Source organism: Schistocerca gregaria, chromosome X (genome assembly GCF_023897955.1).
Source record: "Schistocerca gregaria isolate iqSchGreg1 chromosome X, iqSchGreg1.2, whole genome shotgun sequence".
NCBI lineage: Eukaryota > Metazoa > Arthropoda > Insecta > Orthoptera > Acrididae > Schistocerca > Schistocerca gregaria.
In genome coordinates this window covers 118,560,315-118,587,248 of record NC_064931.1, presented here as the reverse complement: position 1 = coordinate 118,587,248, position 26,934 = coordinate 118,560,315, and the positions used below count along the sequence as shown (strand labels likewise).

The 26,934-nt window shown below is 44.0% G+C and overlaps 1 protein-coding gene across 3 annotated transcripts in view; it reads right to left on the bottom strand.

The window, feature by feature from the left end:
* The window catches only part of LOC126298421 (uncharacterized), a 174,619-nt gene extending 156,278 nt beyond the window's left edge, over positions 1 to 18,341 (bottom strand). The window contains exon 1 of one of the 3 annotated variants that reach the window (XM_049989751.1): positions 18,155 to 18,341. In XM_049989751.1, the coding sequence (XP_049845708.1) occupies positions 18,155 to 18,193 (39 nt within the window). In that variant the 5' untranslated portion in view covers positions 18,194 to 18,341. The remainder of the gene's footprint in view (positions 1 to 18,154) is intronic. The other 2 variants (XM_049989749.1, XM_049989750.1) reach the window with 2 other exon arrangements.
* Between the last annotated feature and the right edge of the window lie 8,593 nt (positions 18,342 to 26,934).

Here is a 26,934-nt window from a genome sequence, read left to right as displayed (position 1 = left end):
CTCTAAGCGGTCTTTCAAAAATGCAAGTTTTGTTGACATTTTCCACACTTTTTCTGTCTGAAGGTTCCAATTTAAGTGGCTCATAACTGAAATCCTTAGGTATTTAGTTGAACTGATGGCCTTTAGATTTGTGTTATTTATCGTGTGACAAACTTAACGGATTTCTTTCAGCACTCATGGATTATCTCTCACTTTTTATTGTTTAGAATCAATTGCCACTTTTTGCACCATGCATACATATCTTGCCTAAATAATTTAGAAATTTATTTTGATCTTTTAATGAATTTACTAGAGGTTATCTGCAAACAATCCAAGAGGGCTGCTCAAATTGTCTTTAAAACATATTGATTAGAAACAGTAGAGAGTCTGTTACATTTTCATTTTCATGGGGAACGCTAATTATCACGTCTGCTTAACTCTACGACATTTCGTCAATTACTACGAACTTTTCCTTTCTGACTGGAAGTCGCACACTTGAGTCGGTGCTCCATAGATACGTAGTTTGAGTAGTAGTAGTCGTCTCTTGTGAGGAACGGTATCTAAAGCCTTCTGGAAATCTATAAAGATTGAATCAACTTGACCGGCCCTGTCGATGGCACTGGTTACTTCGTGTGCATGAAGAGATAGTTCTCTTTCACAAGAACGATGTTTTCTGAATTCGTGCTGATCTTCTGTCAATAGGTCGTTTTCTTCGCGATAATTCATGATGTTCGAACACAGTGTATGTTTCAAAATCCTATTGCAAATCGACATTAGCGATATGGGTCTGCAGTTCAGTACATTGATGTGATCTGTGCAACTTTCCAATCCTTAGGTTCAGCGTTTTCGTCAAGCGAACTCTCGTATATGACTGCTAAAGATGGAGCTATTTGATCAGCATGCTAATTGGTGCACACCCAGATTGTAAGAGTTGACATTACTGAGTGCATTAAGTTGGTTATTCGGGTTGGCATCCGTTCTTGTTTCAAATTCTGGGGTATTTGCTTCGTTTTCTTTTGCGAAGAAATTGCGGAAAATCATGCTTGGTGACGCAGCTTTAGTGGCACCGTCATCGGAACAATACCATTCCTATCACAAGGTGAAGGTACTTATTTCTCCTTGAAGCTGTTGTACTTTACATAAGAGCGGAATCTGAGTTTCTTGCCACATGTTGAGACAGTTTAGTTGTAAAGGCTATTGATAGCCTCTCACATTGAAGTCTGCACTAAATTTCATGTTTACGTAAAAAATAGCCGATCTTTGAGATTTTGCGTTCTTCTGAAACTGGAATTCCTTTTTCCGTTCCTTATCAAGTAGTGTCCTTACCTGTCCTCTGAACCATGGGAGATCGCTTCCATTTGTTCTTAATTTATTTGGTATAAGTATCTCAACCGTCCTTAGTACTATTCCTTTGAATTTGAACTCGATATGGTCCACGCTTACATCGTTACCGTGGAATGAATGGAGACCTTCTCTTAGAAAGGCGTCAAGCTAATTTTAATCTGCTTTTTAAATAGATATATTCTGCGGTTATTTTCGGTATATTTGGATGTTATGGCATTCACCTTGCTTCAGTGAGTTTGTGGTTGGTTGATGATTAAAGGAACTGAACTACAAGGTCATCAGTCCCTTTTTCCTCCAACAGACAGACCTATGTGACTCTACATCAGATATGGCCTACTTTGCAAAACCCAGGCCTACCAAAGGCCAACACAAGCTAGATAAAGGGCAGAAAAGAAGAAAGGAAGGAATAGGGAGAAAAGCAGGCAAGGTGCCCCATCTAGAGAGCAGCTGGAAGCTCCCAAAAGCAGAGTTAATGAGGGAACATACAGCCTCTGGCCCCCCTCCACTTACCATAGGTACCCCACTCAGGAAGTGCCTAGGAAAGACTAGAAAAAGAGAAACACAGACAAAAGACAAACAAGTAAAACAGACCATGCAAAAGGGGAGAGGTAGAGTAAAAGAGTAGGTTGGGTGGGGACTGGGGTAGACCACCAGGCCCAGACAACAGCCCAATCTGGGCAGATGGTCACACAGTGTTTTCTGCCAACCCCTCGATCAGCTGGTAAGGTTAAGTGGTCCTCTCTTAAAGAGAGTAGTAAAAGCCCCCTTCAAGAATAAAAAGGTAAAACTAAGTCAGCTGCTGAGGTGTCATTTCCTAACACTGAGGATAACGAGTCAGGGAGATGAGGGGTGTGTCATAGGGCGTCTAAGTTCGGACAGCCCAGCAGAATGAGGACCACCGTCAAATGGAAACCACAACGATAGTGAGGGGGGTCCTCACAACGTAGTCAGCTGAGTGTGGCCCATGTGGAGCCAGCAAAGGAGGGCAGAGTCCTTGCAAGAGGCCTGCATGGATGACCAGAAATTCCTAGCCTCATTTATCACCCATAATTTGGTGAAAGAGTGAGCCATTATGTATTAAAGATCTCTCAAATTTGATAGCGTAATACTGATAGGTCTGTTTGCAGAATCCCAGTCTCAAGCGTCTGCTTACTTGTAACCAGCTTGGCCATGCTATCAGTGAGGTAATTCCCTAGAATCCCAGCATGCCCCAGGGTCCAAACAAAGGTCTCTGAACATCCACATCGTTTAAGGGCATTATAGAATCCTGGACAGCTATGACCAAGGGATGGCGAGGCTAACACTGGTCGAGACCTTACAAACTGCTGAAGGAATCGCTGCAGATAAGCCGCCCCCCCCCCCCCGACCTCCCCCCCTCACATAATACCACCAGGAGCACGAAAGATGGCTACCAACTCCACAGTAAAAACACTAGAGCCATCCAGCAAGCAGCACAGTTCATTATATCCATCACAATTATAAGCAAAGCCTGCATGACCAGCAACCATAGAACCATTAGTATAGACTAATTCTCAACATCCGCCAAGGATGGATAAAAATTGGTGACAGAGTCTTTTAGATCTTGCGATAGGTCGAGACAAAGCTGTGGCAGTGGGATGCATCACAGAGTTGTACATGAGTGGGCCCAGAAGAGAGGTGGTAGAGGAAATAGAGTTCACAGCAGTGGGACCAGACATGGATTGCAATTTTATTCGTAAGTCAGGGCTGCCATTGCGGGAGATTGATTTTTGTGCTTGGAAAGAGGAGACGGCTTATGGGAGCTGTGAACATTGTTTTCATAACTGACAAGCTGTTGTTGACGCCTGGTGTGCAAAGGAGGGATCCCGGCCTCCATGACTAAGCTGTTCACAGGTCTGGTTCAAAAGGCTCCTGTCACAACTCGAACTCTACAGTGGTGCATTGGATCCAGTGTCCACAGCGCTGAAGGTGATGCTGAACCACTTGCCAGACTCCCAGAATAAAGATGGGATTGTATGAGGGCTTTGTAAAGCTGCAGAAGCATGGTGCATTCTGCGCCCCAGCTGGTGTTCTGGCAACAAAGTGTGTTAAGTTCAGCCAGCACATTCGCTTAAGCTGGCAAAGATGGGGAATCCACATTAACAGAGAATCGAAGACCAGTCTTAGGAAGCGATAAGTCTCCACCACATTCAGTATTTGATCGTTGAGGTAAAAGTTCTGCTTGTGAGAGAGACAATGTTGATAGAAGTGAATGAAATGAGTCTTTGTGGCTGAAAACCGAAAACCATCGGTGAGGCGCTATGCTTGCTCCTTTTGTATGGCGTATTACAGTCAACATTCAGCGATGCCCACACCAGAGGAGCAATAGTAGAGGCAAAAGTCGTCAGCATACATGGACAATGATACTAAGGACCCCACAGCTGTATTATATCATTGGCTGCTACTAGGGAGAATGGGAAACACTGTATAAAGCCCTGCAGGATCCCACTGTCTTGGATATGGAGAGAACTGTGGGAAGGATAAAATTGAATCTGGAAAATACAATGAGCGAGAAATTCTGAATAAAAATCGAGAGCAGACCCCTGAGACCCCACTCATATAAGATAGCGAGAATTATGTATCGCCATGTGGTATCATAAGCTTTTTGCAAGTTGTAGAAGACTGCTATGAGGTGTTGACGTTGGGCAAAAGCTGCTTGGATGGCAGACTATAGAAAAACCAGATTACCATTAGTGGAACAGTCTTTCCGAACCCACACTGGGACAAAGACCCTGAGACACAAGGAATCAACACAGCTGCCAGCTCACCACGCATTCAAGGAACTTACAGAGAACACTAATGAGACTTATTGGGCGATTACTGTCCATCTCTGGAGGGTGTTTACTGGTTTCGTTACTGAGACGATGAGGTTTTCTCGTCATTGCGATGTGAACTCGCCCTCGCTCTAAATGTGGTTTAAGATGGCAAGGATATGATGCTGACAATCCACCAGTATGTGCATCATATGGTTTTTGGATGCAGTTTGACTCTGGGGCTGTATCAAGGCAGTTGGCTAGGACAATGACGAATTCCCACTCGCTGCATGGAGTATAATATGGCTCCAGGTGGCGTACAGTAAAATGTAACTGCTTCTGCTTTGCTCGATCCACTGTTTTAGGACATGAAAGGCAAGTTGATAATTCTCGGACACAAGAGGCTCGAGCGAAATGCAGAGCAAAATGTTTGGCGACTGCGTCTGGTTCAGTGTAGACAGCAACATTCAGGCTAATACCAGGTACACCTGCTGGTGTCCATAAAGATGTCTGATCTTTGCCAGAACCTGCAAGGGAGAGATACGATGTATGATAGTTGAAACGTACTGTTCCTAGCATTCTAGTTTCTGACGTTTTATTAGATGGTGGACCCAGGCACAGAGCTGCTCAAAGGCAGTGATGTGCTCCATCGATTGGTGCTTCTTATGGCGTTGGAAGTCCGGCCCCAGTAGCTGAGTGGTCAGCGTGACGGAATGTCAATCCTAAGGTCCCGGGTCGATTCCCGGCTGGGTCGGAGATTTTCTCCGCTCAGGGACTGGGTGTTGTGTTGTCCTAATCATCATCATTTCATCCCCATCGACGCGCAGGTCGCCGAAGTGGCGTCAACTCGAAAGACCTGCACCAGGCGAACGGTCTACCCGCCGGGAGGCCCTAGCCACACGACATTTCATTTCATTTCATGGCGTTGGAGAGCCCACCTACGATCTCTAATGGCCTTTGCAATTTCTGAAGATCACCAAGATACTGTCTATCCTCTGGGGCAGTCCCAAGGAACAAGTGATCGCTAAATCAGGTGCCAAAAAGCGGCTGTAGCTGTATTCTGGACTGCCCCATCGGTATCTCCATGTGGCAGGGAGCCAAGGGAGACAGCATAGGCGAAAACACCCCAGTCAGCACTGTTATTAGCCCATCTGGGCAGACGTCCTGGGAAGTGTTGCTGAGGGAGGGACAGTAAGATCGTGAAGTGATCACTACCACACAGATCATCATGTACCCTACAGTAGGTGGATGAGAGAAGACAAGGACTGCAAATGAAGAGTTCAATGGCAGAAAGTTCCGTGTATGACACTGAATTGTGTTTATTCAAGAGACAAAGATCAAGTTGTATCAGTGAACTCAAGTCTTCACTGTGGCCAGTGATCATTGTTCCACCCCATCAAGGGTTATGGGAGTTGGAATCACCAAAGACAAGGAAGGGTAGGAGGAGCTGAGCAACCAATGCAAACAATACGTTTTGAGACACTTCACCGTCAAGATTGAGGTAAACATTGCATACGGTAATATACTGAAATGTCCTTAGACCCAAACAGCCACAGCCTCTAAAGGTGTTTTAAGAGGCACAAGTCCGCTATGCAGATTGTCTAGAACATATGCGAAAATCACTGCCTGACACGATCATAGGTAGCACGATTCTTATAATATTCCCAGTATCCACGTACAGTCTGAGTCCATATCACTGGAAACCAAGTGTCCTGAAAGGCAATGGAGAAGGGAGGGGAAGTGTTTAAAAGATGTCATAGCTCAGCCAGGTTATCTAAAAAAAAACCGCTCCAGTTCCACCAGAAAACAATGTTGTCAATGTAATGTGAGGCCATGAACCGACCAAGGAGGCAGGTCGCCTTCTGCCACTGTTTTAGGGGTTATTGCATCAACACGCATACATCCTAGGTTTCATTGTGTGGTGCGACCTGGTGCCTCGAGGACCGCAGAATATCCACCTCAGTGACAAGACTGGACAGGTGGGCTGTGCTGGCATGAGGACCAACTCAATGTCGTCCTTACAGGACATTGTCTCTCCGTAGAGGATTTTGATGATTGCGAGGGCTTCACTGAATCAGTTTCAGGGTAAGATGATCTGTGAGAGCCTTTGACCAGCAGCCTGTGGCTGTCCAGAAACATGGGAAGAAAGTATCCCGAGGGACGCCTTCCTGGCGAGAGAAGCTGGAAGAAAGTGATTTTTCTGGCTTGGAACTGGGGAGCAATGTCCCTGATGGATGGGAAGCCATTGATCCCTAACTAGGCATGGGGTAAGCAGCAAGAGGGAGCTCCCAACCATCTCGGACCGGGGGTCAGACATGGCTGAGCAGCCTTGAGTTCCCACTGTAGGTGGTGTAATGGGCAGCAATACTGTCTCCAAAGGGGGTGATGTCGTCGTAGCTGCAGCATATGACATGCTGGATGGAACTGTTCCTACTACTTCTTGGCCCCTTGATGAGTTTGCTCAAAATCTTGCTAGGTAAAATAAATGCATAAATAAATAAATTAAATAAATCTATTTTCTTCTCTGTGATAAACAGTGCTATCTGGTGAACAGGGAGAATGGTGCTTTCCACAGTTGACACAGATGGGAGTAGGGCACAAGGATCATTCGCCTGTAACGCTCCTCCACAGTCTCTACAGATGGGGCTAGTATTGCAATCCAAAGACATGTGCCCAAATTTCAGACACTTTAAGTACCGCATTGGATTTTATGGAGAGAGGAGACACAGTTTCACAATGCATTGGTATATATCACCTTCGCCTTATGCGGCACTGACTCGCCCTCAAAGGCTCAGATAAAGGCACCAGTAGCGACCCTATTGTCCTTTTGGCCCGCCCCTCCCCCATGTTCATGACAAAGTGTACACCCCATTGTTCCAAGTTGCCACCTAGCTTGTCATCAGATTTTAAGAGGAAGTCTGTTGAAAATGATACTCTGAACAAAATTTCGATTGTTATGTGGAGTGACAGTCACTGGCATGTCACCCAGCTTGTTACAAGTGAGTAGTGCCCTCGACTGGGCAGGGGATGGCGTTTTGGTCAGAAATGACCCACTTTTCGTTTTGGAGGTGGCTGATACTTCCCCAAACTTGTCTTCTAAGTCCTCCACAAACAAGAAGGGCTTTGTGGCGAAGAAAGAATCACCATCAGTCCATGTACTGCCACACATTCTGGATGGGGGTCCGTTGCTCCGAGGCCCCAGTCACGAAAGGCACGTACTCCTTGGCATACATGGGGAGTTTTTAGGTCAGGCACAAACAGTGCCATGTCTGTGTGGTCAGGGGGCTACCACCGTGCAGGTACTTGACTGCCCCACAATGGGATGGCTACCATGCTTGGTTTTGGGTTTATTACGTTATTAAAGGGAAGTATGCAAAGATGGAAAGGCACGAAGGTGGAGCACACACCACATTGGGCGACCTTTCCTGCACAATCCTCGCCTCTGGAGAATTTTGAAAATTTGTCGTGGGATGCCCATTGTGACTGAAGGCGTGTTAGAAGGTCACTGTGGAAGGGAGAAATGGTTCAAATGGCTCTGAGCACTATGGGATTCAACATTTGAGGTCATCAGTCCCCTGGAACTTAGAACTACTTAAACCCAACTTACCTAAGGACATCACACACGTCCATGCCCGAGGTAGGATTCGAACCTGCAACCGTAGCAGTCGCGCAGTTTCAGACTTAAGCGCCTAGAACGGCTCGGCCATCGCAGCCGGCTGGAAGGGAGAAACTCACATTTATTGAGGTCACACTTTTCTTGACTCAAAACTTGAAGGAAGGCGAAATGCACGTAAGGGTTTTATTTTAGTTTCGTTTTAGGGGGCAGAAACAACTAGGGCCATACGAGCCCGTATCAGAACCTTATAACACTAATACGAAAAAGGAGTTAAAAGCATTTACACGCCAAGCTCAACCGATGGAAGGAAAGAGAAATAGGACTTCAGCTTGGAAGAAGGTCCACAAACCACACCGTAGAGACAACGGAGGCCCCGAACTAAAGATTAAATGTCCTTCGCCATGTTGCTACGACTGATTAAACGTAAAACACGGTCGACAGCCCGCGCGTCGTTCGCTAAAACGGACGATAACGCAGACGCTAAACATACATTAGAATGTAAGTGGTTAAAAAAGGGCATTCGATCAGGAAATGGCGAACAGGTTGATTGGTTTGTTGGTTTGTTTAAAGATTAAAGGGACCAAACTGCAAAAGTCATCGGTCCCTTGTTTCATAAACACACAGAACACATTGAAACTATCCACCAGTCAGGTGAAGCACTAAAATTAAAGTTCTGCGGGAAGAAAAGCCCCAAGGTCAATGGAAACACAACACGGAAAACGGAGCACTGAAACAAACACGACACATAGAAGAAAGGCAGAAGGAATTAAAACTGTACAGCAGAGGACTGTGGCTGGCTGATCACGAAAATAATAGGACGAGCCAGCCACTCTGCAACACGTTGAAACTTCCAGCCTAAAAGATTAGGGTGGAGTCGAACTACAACACAAAACTAAGTAAAATATACAGCACAAAAGAGGGTGACGCAATAAAATTAGAGGGACCTATAAAAGCCGCTTGCTCGAATAAAACTTAAAACACGATCTGCCGTAGAGACATTGTCACCTAAAAGAGATGATAAATCACCCAGGATATTAAAAGTTCGCCTGAGGGCGGTTAAAAGAGGACATACCATCAATATACGGGCCACCGTCATGGTTGCACCACAGCGACAATGAGGGGGGTCCTCTCGAGGCAGCAGATGACCATGTGTCAGCCAAGAGTGACCAATGCGGAGCCTACACAGAACAACAGAATCCCTGCGAGAGGCCCGCATGGAGGAACCCCACACAGTCGTGGTCTCCTTTACTTGCCGCAGCTTGTTGGGTGCAGACAGAGAGTGCCATTCGTCTCCCCACATCCCAAAGACCCGACGGTGCAACACCTTTCGGAGATCAGTTGCCGGGAGGCTGATCTCCAGCGTCTGTTTGCGGGTAGCCTCTCTGGCTAACTTGTCGGCGAGTTCGTTTCCCGCTATCCCAACGTGTCCCGGGGCCCATATGAACACCACCGAACGACCACGTTGTTCAAGAGCGTTAATGGGCCCCTGGATGGAACCAACAATGGGATGGCGTGGGTAGCACTGGTCAAGAGACTGCAGACTACTGAGCGAGTCACTGCAAATGAATGACTCTCCAGTGCTGGTACGAATATGCTCAAGGGCACGAAAAATGGCTGTCAGTTCTGCGGTGTAAACACTGCAGCCTTCCGGCAAGGAGCGCTGGTCGACATAGTCCACATGAGCGTAAGCGTACCCCACACGGCCATCAACCATCGAGCCATCGGTATAGATAACCTCCGAGTCATGGTATGCGCCTAGGAGAGCAAGGAATTGGCGGCGCAAGACTGCATGGCGAACAGTTAACGGTTGATGAAGAGCACAAATTTGAGGGGAATTGCCACTTAACAAATGGCGATGGCTAAAACGGCAATGCCTAATACGCAAATGATGTCCTCCGCCGAGCGGAGGTCGGCCAAACAGCTCGGAGAGGTTTAATTCCCCGGAGCTTGTTGTCACGGAGGGAAGGCCAGTGGTGATGCCAAAGTGACACCGCTTTCCGGCAGATAGCAACTCGGAGATCAGCAGAAGGAATGTAAGAGCTAGAATGCCGAGGCAGGACTGCAGCCTTGGCAGCAGCGTCAGCAGCCTTGTCTCCCGTCCGACCGACGTGACAAGGAAACCACATAAACATAACAGTGGCTCCCTCAGGAGTGAGCAAGTGGAAGCTTTCCTGGACCCGTTGCACTAAGGGATGGACTGTGTACAGCATGAAGGGGCACAAAGAGAATTGGAGCAGATGAAAATTGCAAAGCCTGTTCTAACCAGATGTGCTGCGTGGCCTGATAGCGAAGAGTTCTGCTACAAATACTGAGCAGTGTTGCAGAAGACGATACCGAAAATGTTCGGTGCCAATGATCATGGCACACCCGACACCGTCGTCAGTCCGAGAATCATCACTATCCACCTTCAGATATGCAAAAGGCGGGACCGAAAATGCTAGGACAGAGCAACTAACATTACAGCACACGCAATTATATCCAAGATTTGCAATACAAGGAAGAACAACACACCTATGCCTACATCATTACGCATGAAGAAAAACTTACATAAACGAACAGTTATGTTTATGTAAGTTCGTTATTCGCAATATACTATGCACAGAAAATTGTGTGTGACGTTTAACATGTGTGGGACTGCACAAATGGACCAAAGGAAAAAGTTAGCAGAAACTCCTACGTCAAAGACATTAGGAAGAAGTGGCTTAGTACACAGAGAGAAACGCACTTGAAAGTGGGAATTATTTTCCGAAACGTGTTGTGTAAAATATGATTTAAGGAAAATCGTGACTGGTAGCAGAAAAGTTATTTATAAACAAACATTACATAGTTTTTTATTTTCAAAAGAAGCATCCGACTTTAGAAGGGCATATGTTTCACACGCATTCAAATAATACAGCACTTTTTACAATCACTTTTAGGATCAAAGTTTTATTACATTTAACAAATGTTCAATATGCCCTCCATCAGACGCACAACGAGCGTCAAGACGATAGTCAAACATGTGCCATACTTTTGCGAGTCTATCTGGAGTTTACTGAATTAATTGTCGTTGCAATGTGGTGTCGTACTTCGCCAAAGGTTGCTGGATTAGGAGGCATATGGAATGTTTTACAAATCCAAAAAATGTTAGACCAGGAGACCGATGAGGCCAATGGAACAATACGAGAACCAAACATCATTTACGACCGATCTATCAGTGAGGTATCTCAATTATTAAATGCTCTTACAGGCAGGCGGCAGTGCGGTCTCGCTCCGTTTTGCGGAAAAATTAAATTCTCGCAGCTTCGAAAAAAGCTGGACGAACGAATGAGCTGGCACCAGGAAGATCCCTACCAGCAACTGCATGAAACGGCAGTTTCTAACTAGCGCCAAGGTAAACAGTTTACCCCTAATTTTTATCTCCATGCAAAAATTAATCTTTTTTAAGCACCCTGGAGGTTATTTCAAGCAAATGTTTAGCTTTTTGCCAAATAATACCTCATTTACGATTTGCGAATATGCTGGACTACAATCGCGCATTTTCTCATCATCGTTAATGCTGTGCTTTCAGGTTACCAGCCAAGTTGTTGATTAAATTTTTTTGCACGATGTTTCAACTACCGACTCAGTCGTCGTCTTCAAGGCCGTACTCGCTGTCTGGACCCACTAGGAAATGTCAGTGTTTCATACTTTAAGAAGAAAAAGCACGCTTGCGGGATATCAGTCACAGCAATCGATCCCGCGCGAAAATTTGTTAGCGCGCAGTTACGACCTGAATGTACAACTTTTAAACATTCCCGCGCACCAGTTGTTTGTCAGTAACTCCGCCCCACTACAGACGTGGAACTCCCGAGCGCAAAGTATTGTACATCGGAGTGACAACCAGCTACCTACTATTCATGGGGAATGTTGAAGGCAGGTAAGAGAAGCGGTGGGGGAGGGAGGGAGGGAGGGAGGGAGGGAGGGAGGGAGGGAGGGAGGGAGGGAGGGAGGGAGGGAGGGACTTCTATTCAACGTGTTTGGAAATCTTGTACGAGAACGGTCACGTTATGCTACACGAAAAATAGTGCGAGTACGTAATGTCAACCTCGAGCACATGTACGTTCAATATTATTTTAACAGTATTCTCCTGTTGCTATTCTGCAGAGATATATAGGCGAGGTAGGTAAGACAGGCCTCCCAAAATATATCTGGAACGAATGAATATATAAATAAATCGAGGAGTGGTTTTCACCAAGTTATAGCGGACAATATGACGAATTTCTTGACGTCCGCAAGTAATTATCGTTTGTAGTCGCCGAATTAGGTCACTGACCTTTTCCTAACGGAGCCAAATACTTATTTCTGTGCCATTTTAAAGGTTTTACTAAAAGAAATTCAACGACGTGACATATATGGAACATCATTAAATAGTATAAATATAACAGCGGTGCAAACCACTGTCGTTACGTCAGGACACGACGCTCCATATGGAGAGGGAGGGTGAGAGGTAGAGGGAGGGTGAGAGGTAGAGGGAGGGTGAGAGGTAGAGGGAGGGTGAGAGGTAGAGGGAGGGTGAGAGGTAGAGGGAGGGTGAGAGGTAGAGGGAGGGTGAGAGGTAGAGGGAGGGTGAGAGGTAGAGGGAGGGTGAGAGGTAGAGGGAGGGTGAGAGGTAGAGGGAGGGTGAGAGGTAGAGGGAGGGTGAGAGGTAGAGGGAGGGTGAGAGGTAGAGGGAGGGTGAGAGGTAGAGGGAGGGTGAGAGGTAGAGGGAGGGTGAGAGGTAGAGGGAGGGTGAGAGGTAGAGGGAGGGTGAGAGGTAGAGGGAGGGTGAGAGGTAGAGGGAGGGTGAGAGGTAGAGGGAGGGTGAGAGGTAGAGGGAGGGTGAGAGGTAGAGGGAGGGTGAGAGGTAGAGGGAGGGTGAGAGGTAGAGGGAGGGTGAGAGGTAGAGGGAGGGTGAGAGGTAGAGGGAGGGTGAGAGGTAGAGGGAGGGTGAGAGGTAGAGGGAGGGTGAGAGGTAGAGGGAGGGTGAGAGGTAGAGGGAGGGTGAGAGGTAGAGGGAGGGTGAGAGGTAGAGGGAGGGTGAGAGGTAGAGGGAGGGTGAGAGGTAGAGGGAGGGTGAGAGGTAGAGGGAGGGTGAGAGGTAGAGGGAGGGTGAGAGGTAGAGGGAGGGTGAGAGGTAGAGGGAGGGTGAGAGGTAGAGGGAGGGTGAGAGGTAGAGGGAGGGTGAGAGGTAGAGGGAGGGTGAGAGGTAGAGGGAGGGTGAGAGGTAGAGGGAGGGTGAGAGGTAGAGGGAGGGTGAGAGGTAGAGGGAGGGTGAGAGGTAGAGGGAGGGTGAGAGGTAGAGGGAGGGTGAGAGGTAGAGGGAGGGTGAGAGGTAGAGGGAGGGTGAGAGGTAGAGGGAGGGTGAGAGGTAGAGGGAGGGTGAGAGGTAGAGGGAGGGTGAGAGGTAGAGGGAGGGTGAGAGGTAGAGGGAGGGTGAGAGGTAGAGGGAGGGTAAAATGGACAGATAGGAAGGGGAGGTGTGCAATGTGTGACATTCGAGTATACAGCTGAAACCATGGATAAAAAGCTTGTATTAAAAAAAATTAACGTATAGATACACATGTAACAGCTTAAACGCCAACACACCAAACAGAAATGTTACAAACCAAACAGAAATGTTACAAACCAAACTACTTTTAAGGTACATCTTAACTATAATAGTAAAGTGCACATTTAAATATTCAAGTTGTGTGCTGAGTGAGAAATGTCCACACCAATGTTATGTACAATGTTCACTTTGTTCCGAGGTGTTTCGCACGGAGACTCAAGTTACAATAAAAAAAATTTCTTGCCAAAACAAGTGCAGCAATGTGCGCTTGTTTTCTATTTCCTCTGTTTAAAACACTTCCACTGAGAAAGTATCTGATGTTAGCCTGAGTGTGATGGATATAATTTCGCTACATTTTCTTGTATTCGTGCATTATACATGTCAGTAGTGCTATATAATGTGTTCGTGTGTTTTTAATGTTTCAGACGTGTTAGACATCAAAGTTTTGTTTTAGTTGTGTAACTGATTTACCTTTCAGCAGTGTTATGTAATGTGTTCATGTGTCCACTTCTTTAGTAGTGTTCTTGTTATCAAAATGTCATGTCCTAGATAAATAATTGATCCACTTCTTACGTATGTTTCACTCACAATGTAAACGACATATTTGTGATTTCCCTTCCAATCATGTACCGAGCGGGGTGGCTATTCCAGCCTGACTGGACTGACATTCCAGAGGATAGGAGTTTATTCCCTGTCCGGCCAGTGGGTTTTCCATGGTTTCTCCAGGTTGCTAATGCTGGACTGGTTCCTTTGATTAGACCATAGCCGACTTCCTGCTCTATTCTTACCTTAACCTATAGTATTTTTTTAGTTGTTTTATATGTAAATATTGTCTGTAATGATTAGCATGTGTTGTACCACATGGTCTATGAAGGAATAAACAAAAATAAGTAAATACATCATAAGAGTCGCGGTCACCCAGAGGGACACTGGTCACAGTTGGTGACGTCCTGTGATTGCTGCAGCCAACTGAAACTCTGGAGCAGAACTTGCAACAAGCTGGGAGGACAGGCATGAACTCTTTTTGCGGATTTTTTTATTTGAGTTTTCATCACTAGCAGGCCAGCAAGTGAAAAATTCTCTGTGCTTGCATCACACATACTTTTATAAATTCCTGGAGGAAGTGTCTTCAGCTCGAACTGTTCTGGTCTTCTAACTGCTAGGGGTCTAGAGCTAAACATCGCGCGGAGTCAAGACAGAGCTCAGACAGACTCGATTTTTTAAATGGCATAATCAAGGAGTTTGCTCGAACTGTCAACTTAGTGTTTACTACACGCGAAATTCACTACTAGACTCCTACCAATTATAACAACGGAACAGTTCCAGTTGAACAGACTTACTGCAGGAACTTTCGCATTCTACAGTGTTAGCATTTCGTCCATAAGGCCGGACTTGGGCTTATCAAGGGAGAGCCAAATTTATTTCTCCTAAACTTAATGACTCGGACTTAGACTCTACAGCTGCTAGTTAGTAGGCAGGTTTTGTGTCAAAAATACCTAGAATTATTGCGTGGCAACTATCGATATTAGGATAACTGGCATGAATTATAGCAAGGAATTTACATAGCTCAATTTTAAATCTAACAGTCATTTTCGCAACTTGCTCGTGTGCGGTAAACTATCATTGTCACAGGACACTTTTATATGATTCACACTTAAGCTACTAATTAGTTTCGGCTTTTATTGGATGGTGTTACGTGAGCTGTAGTCGCATCCGATGCAATAGTGCTAATTATTAGCACTAGGCAAAGCTTAAAGTTCAAGTTGTTCAAACAGAATTTTACAACTTTTCACAAGTTTAATACGAAGGGAACAGTAAAATTCGAAGGCTTTATTCATTTTTCAATGTTCCACTTATGTACCGAAAACCAGTGAAATTTTGTAACAGCGAGGAACTATGAAATTATGAAATTTCAATTCGGATAGCACTGTCTTATCAAGTTTATAAACTAGGGTGGATTAGGTTCTGTTGGAATACACAACTGATATATGGTAGCTGTACAGGAATTTTAAGCACTATCCTTCCGAATAGCGGTTCAGTGTTCACAACTGAGCCACCTAGGTCGATTTTATTAAAGACTGCATGTTATAGATACGAATGTTCTTAGAGATTCGAAGCCGTCACAAATCTTGTCCTTATATGACCAGAGTTTGGCAGTTTGTTAATCAGCTTTTATAATGACGTAGCAGATTAGTAATTCACAAGTTTTTGTAACAAGTCGCGAACCGAGAATGCGGAAACTTAAATACAGCGAAACCTACAGGCTGAGTCTTCCAGTTGGGACTGAAGAGATCTGAGGAGTGAGAACTAGGACGAAAGTTGGGTGCATGCAGTTTATCTTAGAAAAAGGGGCTAGAACCGGAGAACAAATGATTGAGAATTTTTTTATTGTACCAGGGACCACCTGAAAGTGTTTTTTTCTTATTAAATGAGATCAAAGGCCATGACCTAGAATCCGTTTCGAACCAAACAGAATACTTACACACTATAATAAAATTATATATATATATATATATATATATATATATATATATATATATATATATATATAAGACTAATATTTTCCGAGAAACCTAATTAGTGATTTCGAACCGTTGCAGATGTACTTCAAGGTGTGCTAATCGAGTTGTCCAGTACTATTTAACTTATGGTTAAACTGATCAAATTTCGTGGGCTTTGGTTCTCAAATGCACTATTTGAAATAATTTTCTAGTTTTTGGTAAGACAAAATGGTTCAAATGGCTCTGGGCACTATGTAACTCAACATCTGAGGTCATCAGTCCCATAGAACTACTTAAACCTAACCAACCTAAGGACATCACACATATCCATGCTTGAGCCAGGATTCGAACCTGCGACGGTAGCGTTCGCGCGGTTCCAGACTGAAGCGCCTTGAACCGCTCGGCCACAACGGCCGGCTTTTGGTACGACAAAGTTTGGGGAGCTCATATATAGTTGTTTAAAAAACTAAATTTTGTTATTGGGAAAGAAGTTATCGTACATGGCTGCCATTATTGTGATGTTTACTTCTTTCGACGAGTTAAGAAGCTCCAGACAAAGTTACAAAATTGTCAGGCACTATTCGATACACTTCGAGAACCCCATCAGAACTGATTGAGTACATAATCAGTATGCACGTGTGTGCAGGAAAATCACTTTTCCAGTGTGCTTGCTGCACAGAATCTGCTTTCCCGGCTGTAATGAATACCATCAAATGCACATAAAGCTTGCCACAATTACCCCGTTCACATGGGGCTTCCAAAACAGGATTTCGTAAGCAGACTTCCCAACACCGCATTCCGGGTGGTCATGTAATCGCTTTAAAATCGGTTCTGGGAATTCGCTTCTAGTGGCTTTTGGGGCAGTGAAGGATAAGTAAAAATATTAGATTGAAGCTGTTTTCAGCTCGTCTGACTAGAAATAGCGCTAACTAAATCAGAAGCAGCTGTTTTCCAGGCGCATATTTAACTGGGCTCGCTAATCCGCTTCGGATCTTGACATGTAAACACGACAGCGAAGAACGGTTTTCGATATTCCGTTTTCATCTTTCGGAATATGTGTCTCATGTAAACGTACTGGATGTGTCTTCTAGACAGTAGTTCCAGCGTTACTTAGTTAACGGGTTTGGCAACAACTTTCAGATGTTAGAAAAGGAAATTTTTTTTTAGAAAAGTAAAATTGTTAGCGTTGAGGATCAACTATACCTCAAATTTCTTACATTATCACCACCTTCGCAACAGCCATGAATACATGAATGTCGTAGGAGCTTTCATCTTCTCAGAGTAAAAAAAAGAAATATTCGTAGAACTGCATCTTTGAACGAAAGCGCACGGAATTTAATCAGGATGAAGGTGTTCCACCATTTCCACACCTTACTTGTCAAACAGTTTCCTCTTCAATGTTTGCAGACTATTGAAATCACAATCTTAGATTTCTCGAAAACTGTTAGCTGACGGAGATGATATGTAGAAACGAATGTTCCTTACTTTAGAGGATCTTAACGATCACACTTCGTCCGAAATATACCCTCCGACTAGTAAGTTAAAGATACTCGAAAACTATGTACCGCAGGGTGTGGCTGGTTGTTAGTACATCTACTCCACTGACTCAAACATATGGCTTCCAAATAAAATTTGACTTTGCGAACAACAGAATGAGGAAAGCAAGAAATCTGTCAAATTTTACGATATATGTGAAAGTTACGTGCTACGGCGTATAACTGAATCCGTGGGAAGACTAACATAGATAACATTGACTTTGAAAGAAAAAATTGAAGTAACTGTCTACGTATTCCATAAATCGGTAAACAATCGGGAAATACCTTTTGTTTGTTACGAAATATCAGTTACAAATAAGAATGTACGTGAGGAGAATTATGTTTTGTTTCAAGTTGCCAACATACAAAACAGGGAAACTGCGTCTTTCACGTTCAGAATATGGTTGGTTGGTTTGGGGGAAAGGGACCAAACAGTGAGGTCATCGGTCCCATCGGATGAGGGAAGGATGGGGAAAGAAATCGGCAGGGCCTTTTCAAAAGAACAATCCAGGCATTTGCCTGAAGCGATTTAGGGAAATCATGAGAAACCTTGATCAGGACGGCGGGACACGGGTTTGAACCGTCGTCCCCACGAATGCGAGTGCAGTGGGCTACACACTGCGCCACCTCCCTCGGTCGCCGAGAATAAGTGAAGTATTAGCACATCAGACATAAAGTGTCTAATATGTGAAGCTTTAATGCTAAACTACAAATGTTTGAAACAGTTGTTCTTACGGGCTTTACCAATGATATCAATTAAGAACAGGTGAAATAGCAAAATAAAGTTTAAAACTGTAACGAGGTATACAGTAATAACGTTAACCTAAATGAAAGAAACTCAGGAATGAAACGGTTCTTACTTTGTTGTCGTAAAGCTTAACTACATCCACTTTCCCCATAGTCTTTCACTGTGTGAGGAAGCAACCCAAACAAATACACGACGTACGAACAGGACAGTGTACCTCAGTGGACTGTCTAGTTCTTCTTCCAAAGATGGTCGTACAGGAAGACATTTGTCACAGCAAAGTGCTTTGGCAGTGAAATGACGTGAACGAAAATTGATTAGTCTACGACAAGGGACTAGACGGCTCTCTTATTTTAATTGCTTATTAGATTTGAGGTTTTCTCGGTATAAGGAATATTTTGAGTTCTTCAGTAATTAGACGGATATAATTCAGTTGCTTATTAGATTTGAGGTTTTCTCGGTATAAGGAATATTTTGAGTTCTTCAGTAATTAGACGGATATAATTCAGTTGCTTATTAGATTTGAGGTTTTCTCGGTATAAGGAATATTTTGAGTTCATCAGTAATTAGACGGATATAATTCAGTTGCTTATTAGATTTTAGGTTTTCTCGGTATAAGGAATATTTTGAGTTCTTCAGTAATTAGATGGATATAATTCAAAGTTAAATTTATCTTTGCGCACTCAAAAGTAACATTCACGGCATTCTTTGTCACTATGCTGACAGACAGTCATGTAGGTAGTCCGACTTCACAGGATGTATGTACATTTTAAATAAAATTTAAGAGCCCTGTCGACTTTTGCAATTTTCAGCTTGCCACACGTATTTGAAACCTATATTTACTAATTTTCATTTCTTGAGGAAGCGTACCTCCTACCACAAACATTTATGGAAAAATTTCCCTGTGCCAGTTATATTATTAACAATTTAAAGTACCATCCACCTAATTCCTTTTTCATTTTCTTCACTGTCAATTTCAGATCTCCAAGAAGAGGGAATCTGACAGTACGCATCTGCGCGCGCGAAAAGCCAACAGCTGGTAGGAAGAATTGATAATGGATAAATTTTCGGATAAGATCTTTCAAAAGTTGAGAAGGGGGTGTGAAGCGGATAGGGACAGAGAGCAGGAAGGCCTTGTTGGTAGAGTTGAAACTGCAGTCTGACGGCAGACTATTCGTTCTGTAGATTGTGGACTGGCCACTTTTGCCCGCTCGTTCTTTCCTAATTGACAGCCGTAACTGTCACGAGGTTTTGAGGGGTAGACGCAGTGCGCTTTTCCTAAGAATGTTTGTGTCTCCAACATCTCTCTCGTATTGAATGCAGTGGTTAGTACACTGGACTCGCATTCGGGAGGACGACGGTTCAATCCCGTCTCCGGCCATCCTGATTTAGGTTTTCTATGATTTCCCTAAATCGCTTCAGGCAAATGCTGGGATGGTTCCTTTGAAAGGGCACAGTCGATTTCCTTCCCCATCCTTCCCTCACCCGAGCTTGCGCTCCGTCTCTAATGACCTCGTTGTCGACGGAACGTGAAACACTAATCGCCGCCTCCTCCTCCTCGTATTGAATGTCCAAACTTCATTACAATTTTTCGATGTTTTGTTTCCGCGATCACGTGTAAGGTGCGTTCCCCGCAGGGAGCTAAATTCAAAAGTAAAGAGAACCTATTTCAGTCTATTGGAGCCTGTACCATTTTTCAGTAATTACGTTTGTTGGGTACGCATGGAATGATAAAGGAAAGTTTATAACTTATTTTTCAGTTTTCTAAATAAAGTATATGTTGTACATTGGCAAAACAACATGGTCTCATCGCAGATTCAGAACTGAAGTCAGTATGCTTACTCATTTACCAGTTTATCAGTAACAGCTGATCAATCTGGCCTTTCGATTAATTCCTTCTTTGCACCTATACGATAATATCCGCCCGTCACCAATGTTGATATAGTCACCGCCAGACCGAGGATAGTGCGTACTGAGTAACGATCGTCATGATACCGTGACCTGATGCTGCACGTAACTATCACTGATATATGTAAATATATTACTTTCAAACAACTAAAGTCAAAGTGGCGTGAGAAAACCGTATTTTGTGAAACTATTATGTGACAATACACTGAAGAGCCAAAGAAACTGGTACAACTGCCTAATATCGTCTAGGGTCCCCGTGAGCACGCAGAAGTGCCGCAACACGACGTGACATGGCTCGACTAATGTCTGAAGTAGTGCTGCAGCGAACTGACACCATGAATCCTGCAGGGCTGCCCATCAATCCGTAAGATTATTGAGGGGTGGAGATCTCTTCTGGTCAGTATGCTGCAAGGTATCACAGATATGCTCCATAACGTTCATGTCTGTGGAGTTTGATGGCCAGCGGAAATCCCTAAACTTAGAAGAGTGTACCTGGAGTCACTCTGTAGCAATTCTACCCGTATGAGGTGTCGCATTGCCGTTATGGAATTGCCCAACTCCGTCTGAGTTCACAATGGAAGTGAATGGATTCAGATGATCAACAGGATGCTAACGTACGTGTCACCTGTCAGAGTCGTATCTAAACGTTTCAGGGGTCCCATATCGCTCCAACTGCACACGCCCCACACCATTACAGAGTCTCCACCGGGGGCCGAACCGCACAATAACCCTGGGTTCGGTGTGGGACGGCGTAGGGATGAAGTGGACTGCGATAGTGGTCGTGGGGTTGTGGACCACTGCGGCTGTGGCGGGGACGGAGCCTCTCCGTCGTTTCTAGGTCCCTGGTTAACATGCAATACAATACAATAGATAAAAATAAAGCTACCATATCCTGAGTGCAGTAAAAACCATACTAGACGGGATTAACGCCAACGAAAATAAGAGGTTGTGGTGACAGCGAAATTCATTGAAGGTAGTCTGATGGTTGGATGCTGTCTTTTTTTTTTATTTGAACTCGAACCATTCGTTTGACTGATTGCATTATAGAAGAAGGTATAGGGCTATGTGCAAACATTTCTGAAAATCACATGCTTTGCACCCTATGGCAACACTTTAGAATCAGATTTTTCTGTATTAGCATGATAATACCACTATCTATAAATAGAGTACCATTGCACCACAGGTTGTAGGTGATTTTGTTGATTGGGTCTGCTAAAAGCTGTGACCTGAAATAAATCTAAAATCGTTACAATGAACATAACTGTTGATTACATGTCAGATGAGCTCAAAATCATAACCACAGCTATTTATCATCTGATAAATTTCTGCCTTTAATGCATCAGAAAGTAGTGAAAGGTCTTTCCTGACAAAATATATATATATATATATATATATATATATATATATATATATATATATATATATATATATTCTCCACCGCATTTTTATGTTTGCATATCACTGCTGATCTCAAGAAATACCATAGGGATTTCGATACGATGTTCAGTAATAGAAACTGATTCGCAAGGGAGGTTTGTGAATCACTAAGCCGGCTGCTGTGACCGAGCTGTTCTAGGCGCTTCAGTCCGGAACCGCGCCGCTGCTACGATCGCAGGTTCGAATCCTGCCTCGGGCATGGATGTGTATTATGTCCTTAGGTTAGTTAGGTTTAAATAGTTCTAAGTCTAGGGCACTGATGACCTCAGATGTGAAGTCCCATGGTACTTAGAACCATTTGAATAATTTTGAAGCACTATACAAACACATAACTGGAAGTCCCCCGTCGCGACGTTCTGCATCTACGTGAACTAGAATAGGTTTTCAGTAATAGACAGACTGACTTACAAGGAAGGTTGGGTATATAATTTATAATTATAATCATGATAAGTGTTTAAGTATGTATTGTTATCTGTTCCACGTTTAATTGTCCTTTGGGCTGACATCTAGTGCAACGATAGGAGTTACTAGCCGGTATGCAACAGAGGAGGCGGTATCTTGCGGGAAAAGCAGTAAAGTAAATAGCAGCCGCAACTCCGGAGCGCAGATAAATTTGACCAGAATCTACAAACCTGTATATATCTTCTGTACATATTATAAATTAAAGTCTCTCGCCGCATTTCTCTGTTTGTATGTGAAGGAATTACTGCAGGCATTTAGATGCGGTTTTCACTTATAGATAAACTGGTTCAAGAGGAAGATTTGTGCATATACTTTACTACCACTACGCCGGACTAATCGTCTTACCATAGATATTTAGTGCTAAGGGACTGATGACCCTGTAGTTTGGTCCCTTTACCCCTCAAACCAACCAACTTAGTGTTACAGCCGCATCGTATCGCTCGTAAAAGCTGCAGGAGTATCAAAAGGAGATCTCTTATGGTATTATTTGCATGACAGTTGTATGTGCAACGAACAGTAATTGATGTACAGCGACTTTTGTCCATATAGTCTACGTTTAATATGTGAAATGTCTGGCATTCTGAATTTCCAAAGAAAAATATCACTTTCCTTGTTTATAATAACAATTTAATACGTACTCTAAGTATCACTCACTGGGTGTTGCCTTGTTGCGATGTAGCTTCAGGGCCGCGCGGGATTAGCCGAGCGGTCTAGGACGCTGCAGTCATGGACTGTGCGGCTGATCCCGACGGAGGTTCGAGTCCTCCCTCGGGCATGGGTGTGTGTGTTTGTCCTTGGGATAATTTAGGTTAAGTAGTGTGTAAGCTTAGGAACCGATGACCTTAACAGTTAAGTCCCATAAGATTTCACACACATTTGAACATTTTGTAGCTTCAGGAGTATTCTGAAGAGGTACAGTATTTCTACTTTTCACATCTTCTGTGAGGGTACACATATCTCTGTTAATGTCATAATCATCCACATAAGGTGGACTGGCTAAGAGTCGGATCGCTCCACATGGGCTCATAACAATTTAACGAAAAGTGTCATGCAACGGATAACTGATAGGACAGGAGTGGCCCTAGCAAACATGAAACATGCGTGTTGCATCTCACAAGAGATAAAAAGCAGGGTGACAAACTACCTATGAAATTAAATAGTGGTCTACATTAATCCCTCTTAATTACGAAGTTCCCCGCTAACATACATGAATAACAAAACATTACCGGATCTGTTCGATCGAAAACGGTTGAAATGGCTCTAAGCACTATGGGAGTTAACATCTGAGGTCATCAGTCACCTAGACATGGAACTACTTAAACCTAACTAAACTAAGGACATCACACAGATCCATGCCCGAGGCAGGATTCGAACCTGCGACCGTAACAGCAGGGCGGTTCAAGACTGAGGCGCCTAGAACCGCTCGGTCACAGAGGCCGGCTCTGTTCGATCGCAAGAAATGCAGAGGATAAGAAAATTAGCAATTGTTGAGATAGGACAATACTAATCTAAGACTTAAATGTCCTGTTAAAGACTGAATAGTATAGGTGAATGGGATAAAACTAATTTACACAATAATTACGGGAAGATAAATCCGCAATGTACATACAGTGATTGTCTGAATCCGCCAGTAGAATGAAAAAACTACACGTGCAAGTAACATTGCTGATCGAGTCATAAAAGAGCCTGCACTCACTCGAGAAAAGTATTAGGTTAACCAAATGTATCTAATTCTAACAACGTGCCTGCAGACACATGGTAATTCTCATGCCCTGTTCGTCCAAGCAGCGATTTCTCACCGTATTCAGCACTCAGTTGCACGGAGATTAGTGTACGTCGTGATCCGCTGCAGACTGCAACACATCAGCTCTCTATCGTATTTCCAACGATATATATATACCAGACCGAGGTGTTTTCCTCGCAGACCCCAGAGGAAGTGCTCTCCACCGTATGCCAAATTGAAGTGTGTTCTAAACTGACACCGAGTTTGTTCTCCTCTCTACAGGTCCGCAGAATTCCTGTGTTCCAATGAAAAGCGTTCTGCAAAATGCTGCTCAATGGCGTTTTTGTTAACAAGACGACTATCTACCCTCTTAGTAAAAGTTTTACACTGTTAACCAGTCATCACGCACCTACATCCGAAGTTCTGAATCAGTTCTGAGATACTCCCCCAGTCCTCAGCTAATTTTTCTACATCAGCCAATACACTCGTCTCCACGCCTGCATTTCTCGGATACAGGCATCCTGACTTCTCCTGCTCTTTTTTTCTTTTACATTAACCATTGAGGAGTCCACTTACAACTTTTTAGTGCAAAGGTTGTTCACCCCACGAAAGACAATGCAGGAAGTCTGTCATAGCTTTATAAAGAGAAAAGAAGCCCTGTCCACATCGCAAGTCTGTCACCTGCACAAGAGCAGATGTACCGTACGTCACGCTACGTTATACGATTTTTGCTAATGTAGCCCTGGACACCATATCACGCAGAGTGCATTATGTGACGAACTACAGGAACAGTACTCAGAGACGCTAGTAGCACAGAGTAGATGGTATACAGAAAGAAAAGCTGGGATCGACTCCTTTGATTTGTATGAAGCCAAGCGGCGCTCTCGACGCCTTACAGAAACCGAATGAACGCGAAACGATAGCTACGGCTCTAAATAGACATTCTTACGAAACGGAACTAATCTAGCCGACTAAATGAAAATTTTACGAAAGGAAACGCTAATGAAACAAAGTGTGATAAGTCATTAGTAAAAACTTATCACATGAGCTTTTAAATTAATTACTGTTGACGCGTACAAGTTGTGTAACTGTCACTGCTGTGAATTTCAGATGACACTGAAGCTACTTTGCTTTGTAAATATCGGTTCTTTCCATGCAGCAGTTTTATTTTTGAAACTTCCTGGCAGATTAAAACTGTGTGCCGGGCCGAGACTTTAACTCGGGAGCTTTGCCTTTCGCGGGCAAGTGCTCTACCAGAAGTGAAGCTGTGAGGACAGGGCGTGAGTCGTGCTTGGATAGCTCAGCTGGTAGAGCACTTGCCCGCGAAAGGCAAAGGTCCCGAATTCGAGTCTCGGTCCGGCACACAGTTTTAATCTACCAGGAAGTTTCATATCAGCGCACACTCCGTTGCAGAGTGGAAACCTCATTCTGGAAACATCCCCAAGGCTGTGGTTAAGCCATGTCTCCGCAATATCCTTTCTTTCAGGAGTGCTACTTGTGCAAGGTTCGCAGGAGAGCTTCTGTAAAGTTTGGAAGCTAGGAGACGAGGTACTGGTAGAAGTAAAGCTCTGAGGCCGGGGCGTGAGTCGTACTTGGGTAGCTCAGCTGGTAGAGCACTTGCCCGCGAAAGTCAAAGGTCCCGAGTTCGGGTCTCGATCCGGCACACAGTTTTAATCTGCCAGGAAGTTTCATATCAGCGCACACTCCGTTGCAGAGTGAAAACCTCATTCTAGTTTTATTTTTCTCCCGAATTTTCCTTTTCTGAAACTGTGAACAAATTCACTTCCAACAGAAACATCTGTTGCTGAATACACTACATAAGTTTCAGGGTACGCACCAGTGCTGGAATTTGCATTCATGTTTTCAACAAGAATGTAACGCACAGGCATTACTTTAATGAAGCCAGTAGGCCGATCAAAATTTAAATTACGCAAATGTTTTGAATTAGGCTCTTAGATATTACGTAATATGAATCATATTCATTTAATACAAAAGATGAGTCATTCGGGAGGACGACGGTTCAATCCCGTCTCCGGCCATCCTGATTTAGGTTTTCCGTGATTTCCCTAAATCGTTTCAGGTAAATGCCGGGATGGTTCCTTTGAAAGGGCACGGCCGATTTCCTTCCCAATCCTTCCCTAATCCGAACTTGCGCTCCGTCTCTAATGACCTCGTTGTCGACGGGACGTTAAACTCTAACCACCACCACCACAAAAGATGAGTGATAAGCGCTGGAAAGAAACTTTTGCCCAACTGCCTCCTAACTATGAAAAGTCTTCAGCATTTCCATTATGTAACTGTTGGTGTAGAATGTCTTCTTCTACATCATTTTCTTCCAGCAACAAGTACTACAATAAATCGAGGTCACTAGTTTGAGAAATTTGCATTTACTTCCACAAACTGTTCGCGACTGTTTTTGCAGTGGCTGTGACCACAGAAACTGTTAATCAACCGTAAAATAATGCAAGCATCTAATTTTGTATACGAAGTTATCGTGTACAGGTTACAATCGCTTCCTGGAAAATTACATGCTATTCCAAATTTTTATTCTCCTGACCTTTTCATGCCTTTTATGAAAGTATTAATAAATACAATATATTAAACACTATTTCTGTTTCTTTTCCAGTATAAGTAACGTAAAAGTTGAAAGATAAAATTGTTTCCACAGACGGACTCAAACCTGCAACACTTAGCATAACGTTCCACCTACTTTTCGCCGGCCGCGGTGGTCTCGCGGTTAAGGCGCTCAGTCCGGAACCGTGTGACTGCTACGGTCGCAGGTTCGAATCCTGCCTCGGGCATGGATGTGTGTGATGTCCTTAGGTTAGTTAGGTTTAAGTAGTTCTAAGTTCTAGGGGACTGATGACCATAGCTGTTAAGTCCCATAGTGCTCAGAGCCATTTGAACCACCCACTTTTCCCTATGACACGCACTGCTTGCTGCTGATGGTTCCATAAATTGCTCATCCTTCGCCCGACCCGCGCCAAAAATGCTATTTTCTTTTAAACATCTGGTCACCTGGAGCTCACCTTCTGTCTCTTTTATTGAAAAGCACAATGCTTGGTCAGAACTTCAGCCCAAGCTTTGAGCTTTAAACTGCCGAATATGCCTGCTCGGTATGGTGCAGATCCGCCCACGCAAAAAGGTAGATATTAGCTTGAATGAAACATGCAGGACAGTGACAGGCTGCATGAAACCAACCCCCATAGAAAATCTTCACAGGGCCGCAGGTTTCACAAATCCTGACTCACGTAGGAAAGCCCATGAACATACCGAGAAGCTAAAACAAACCTTTGATGCCCGTCACTCAATATTTGGCCTAGAGTATACAGCAACGTGCACTTAAAATGACCGAAACGTAAAGA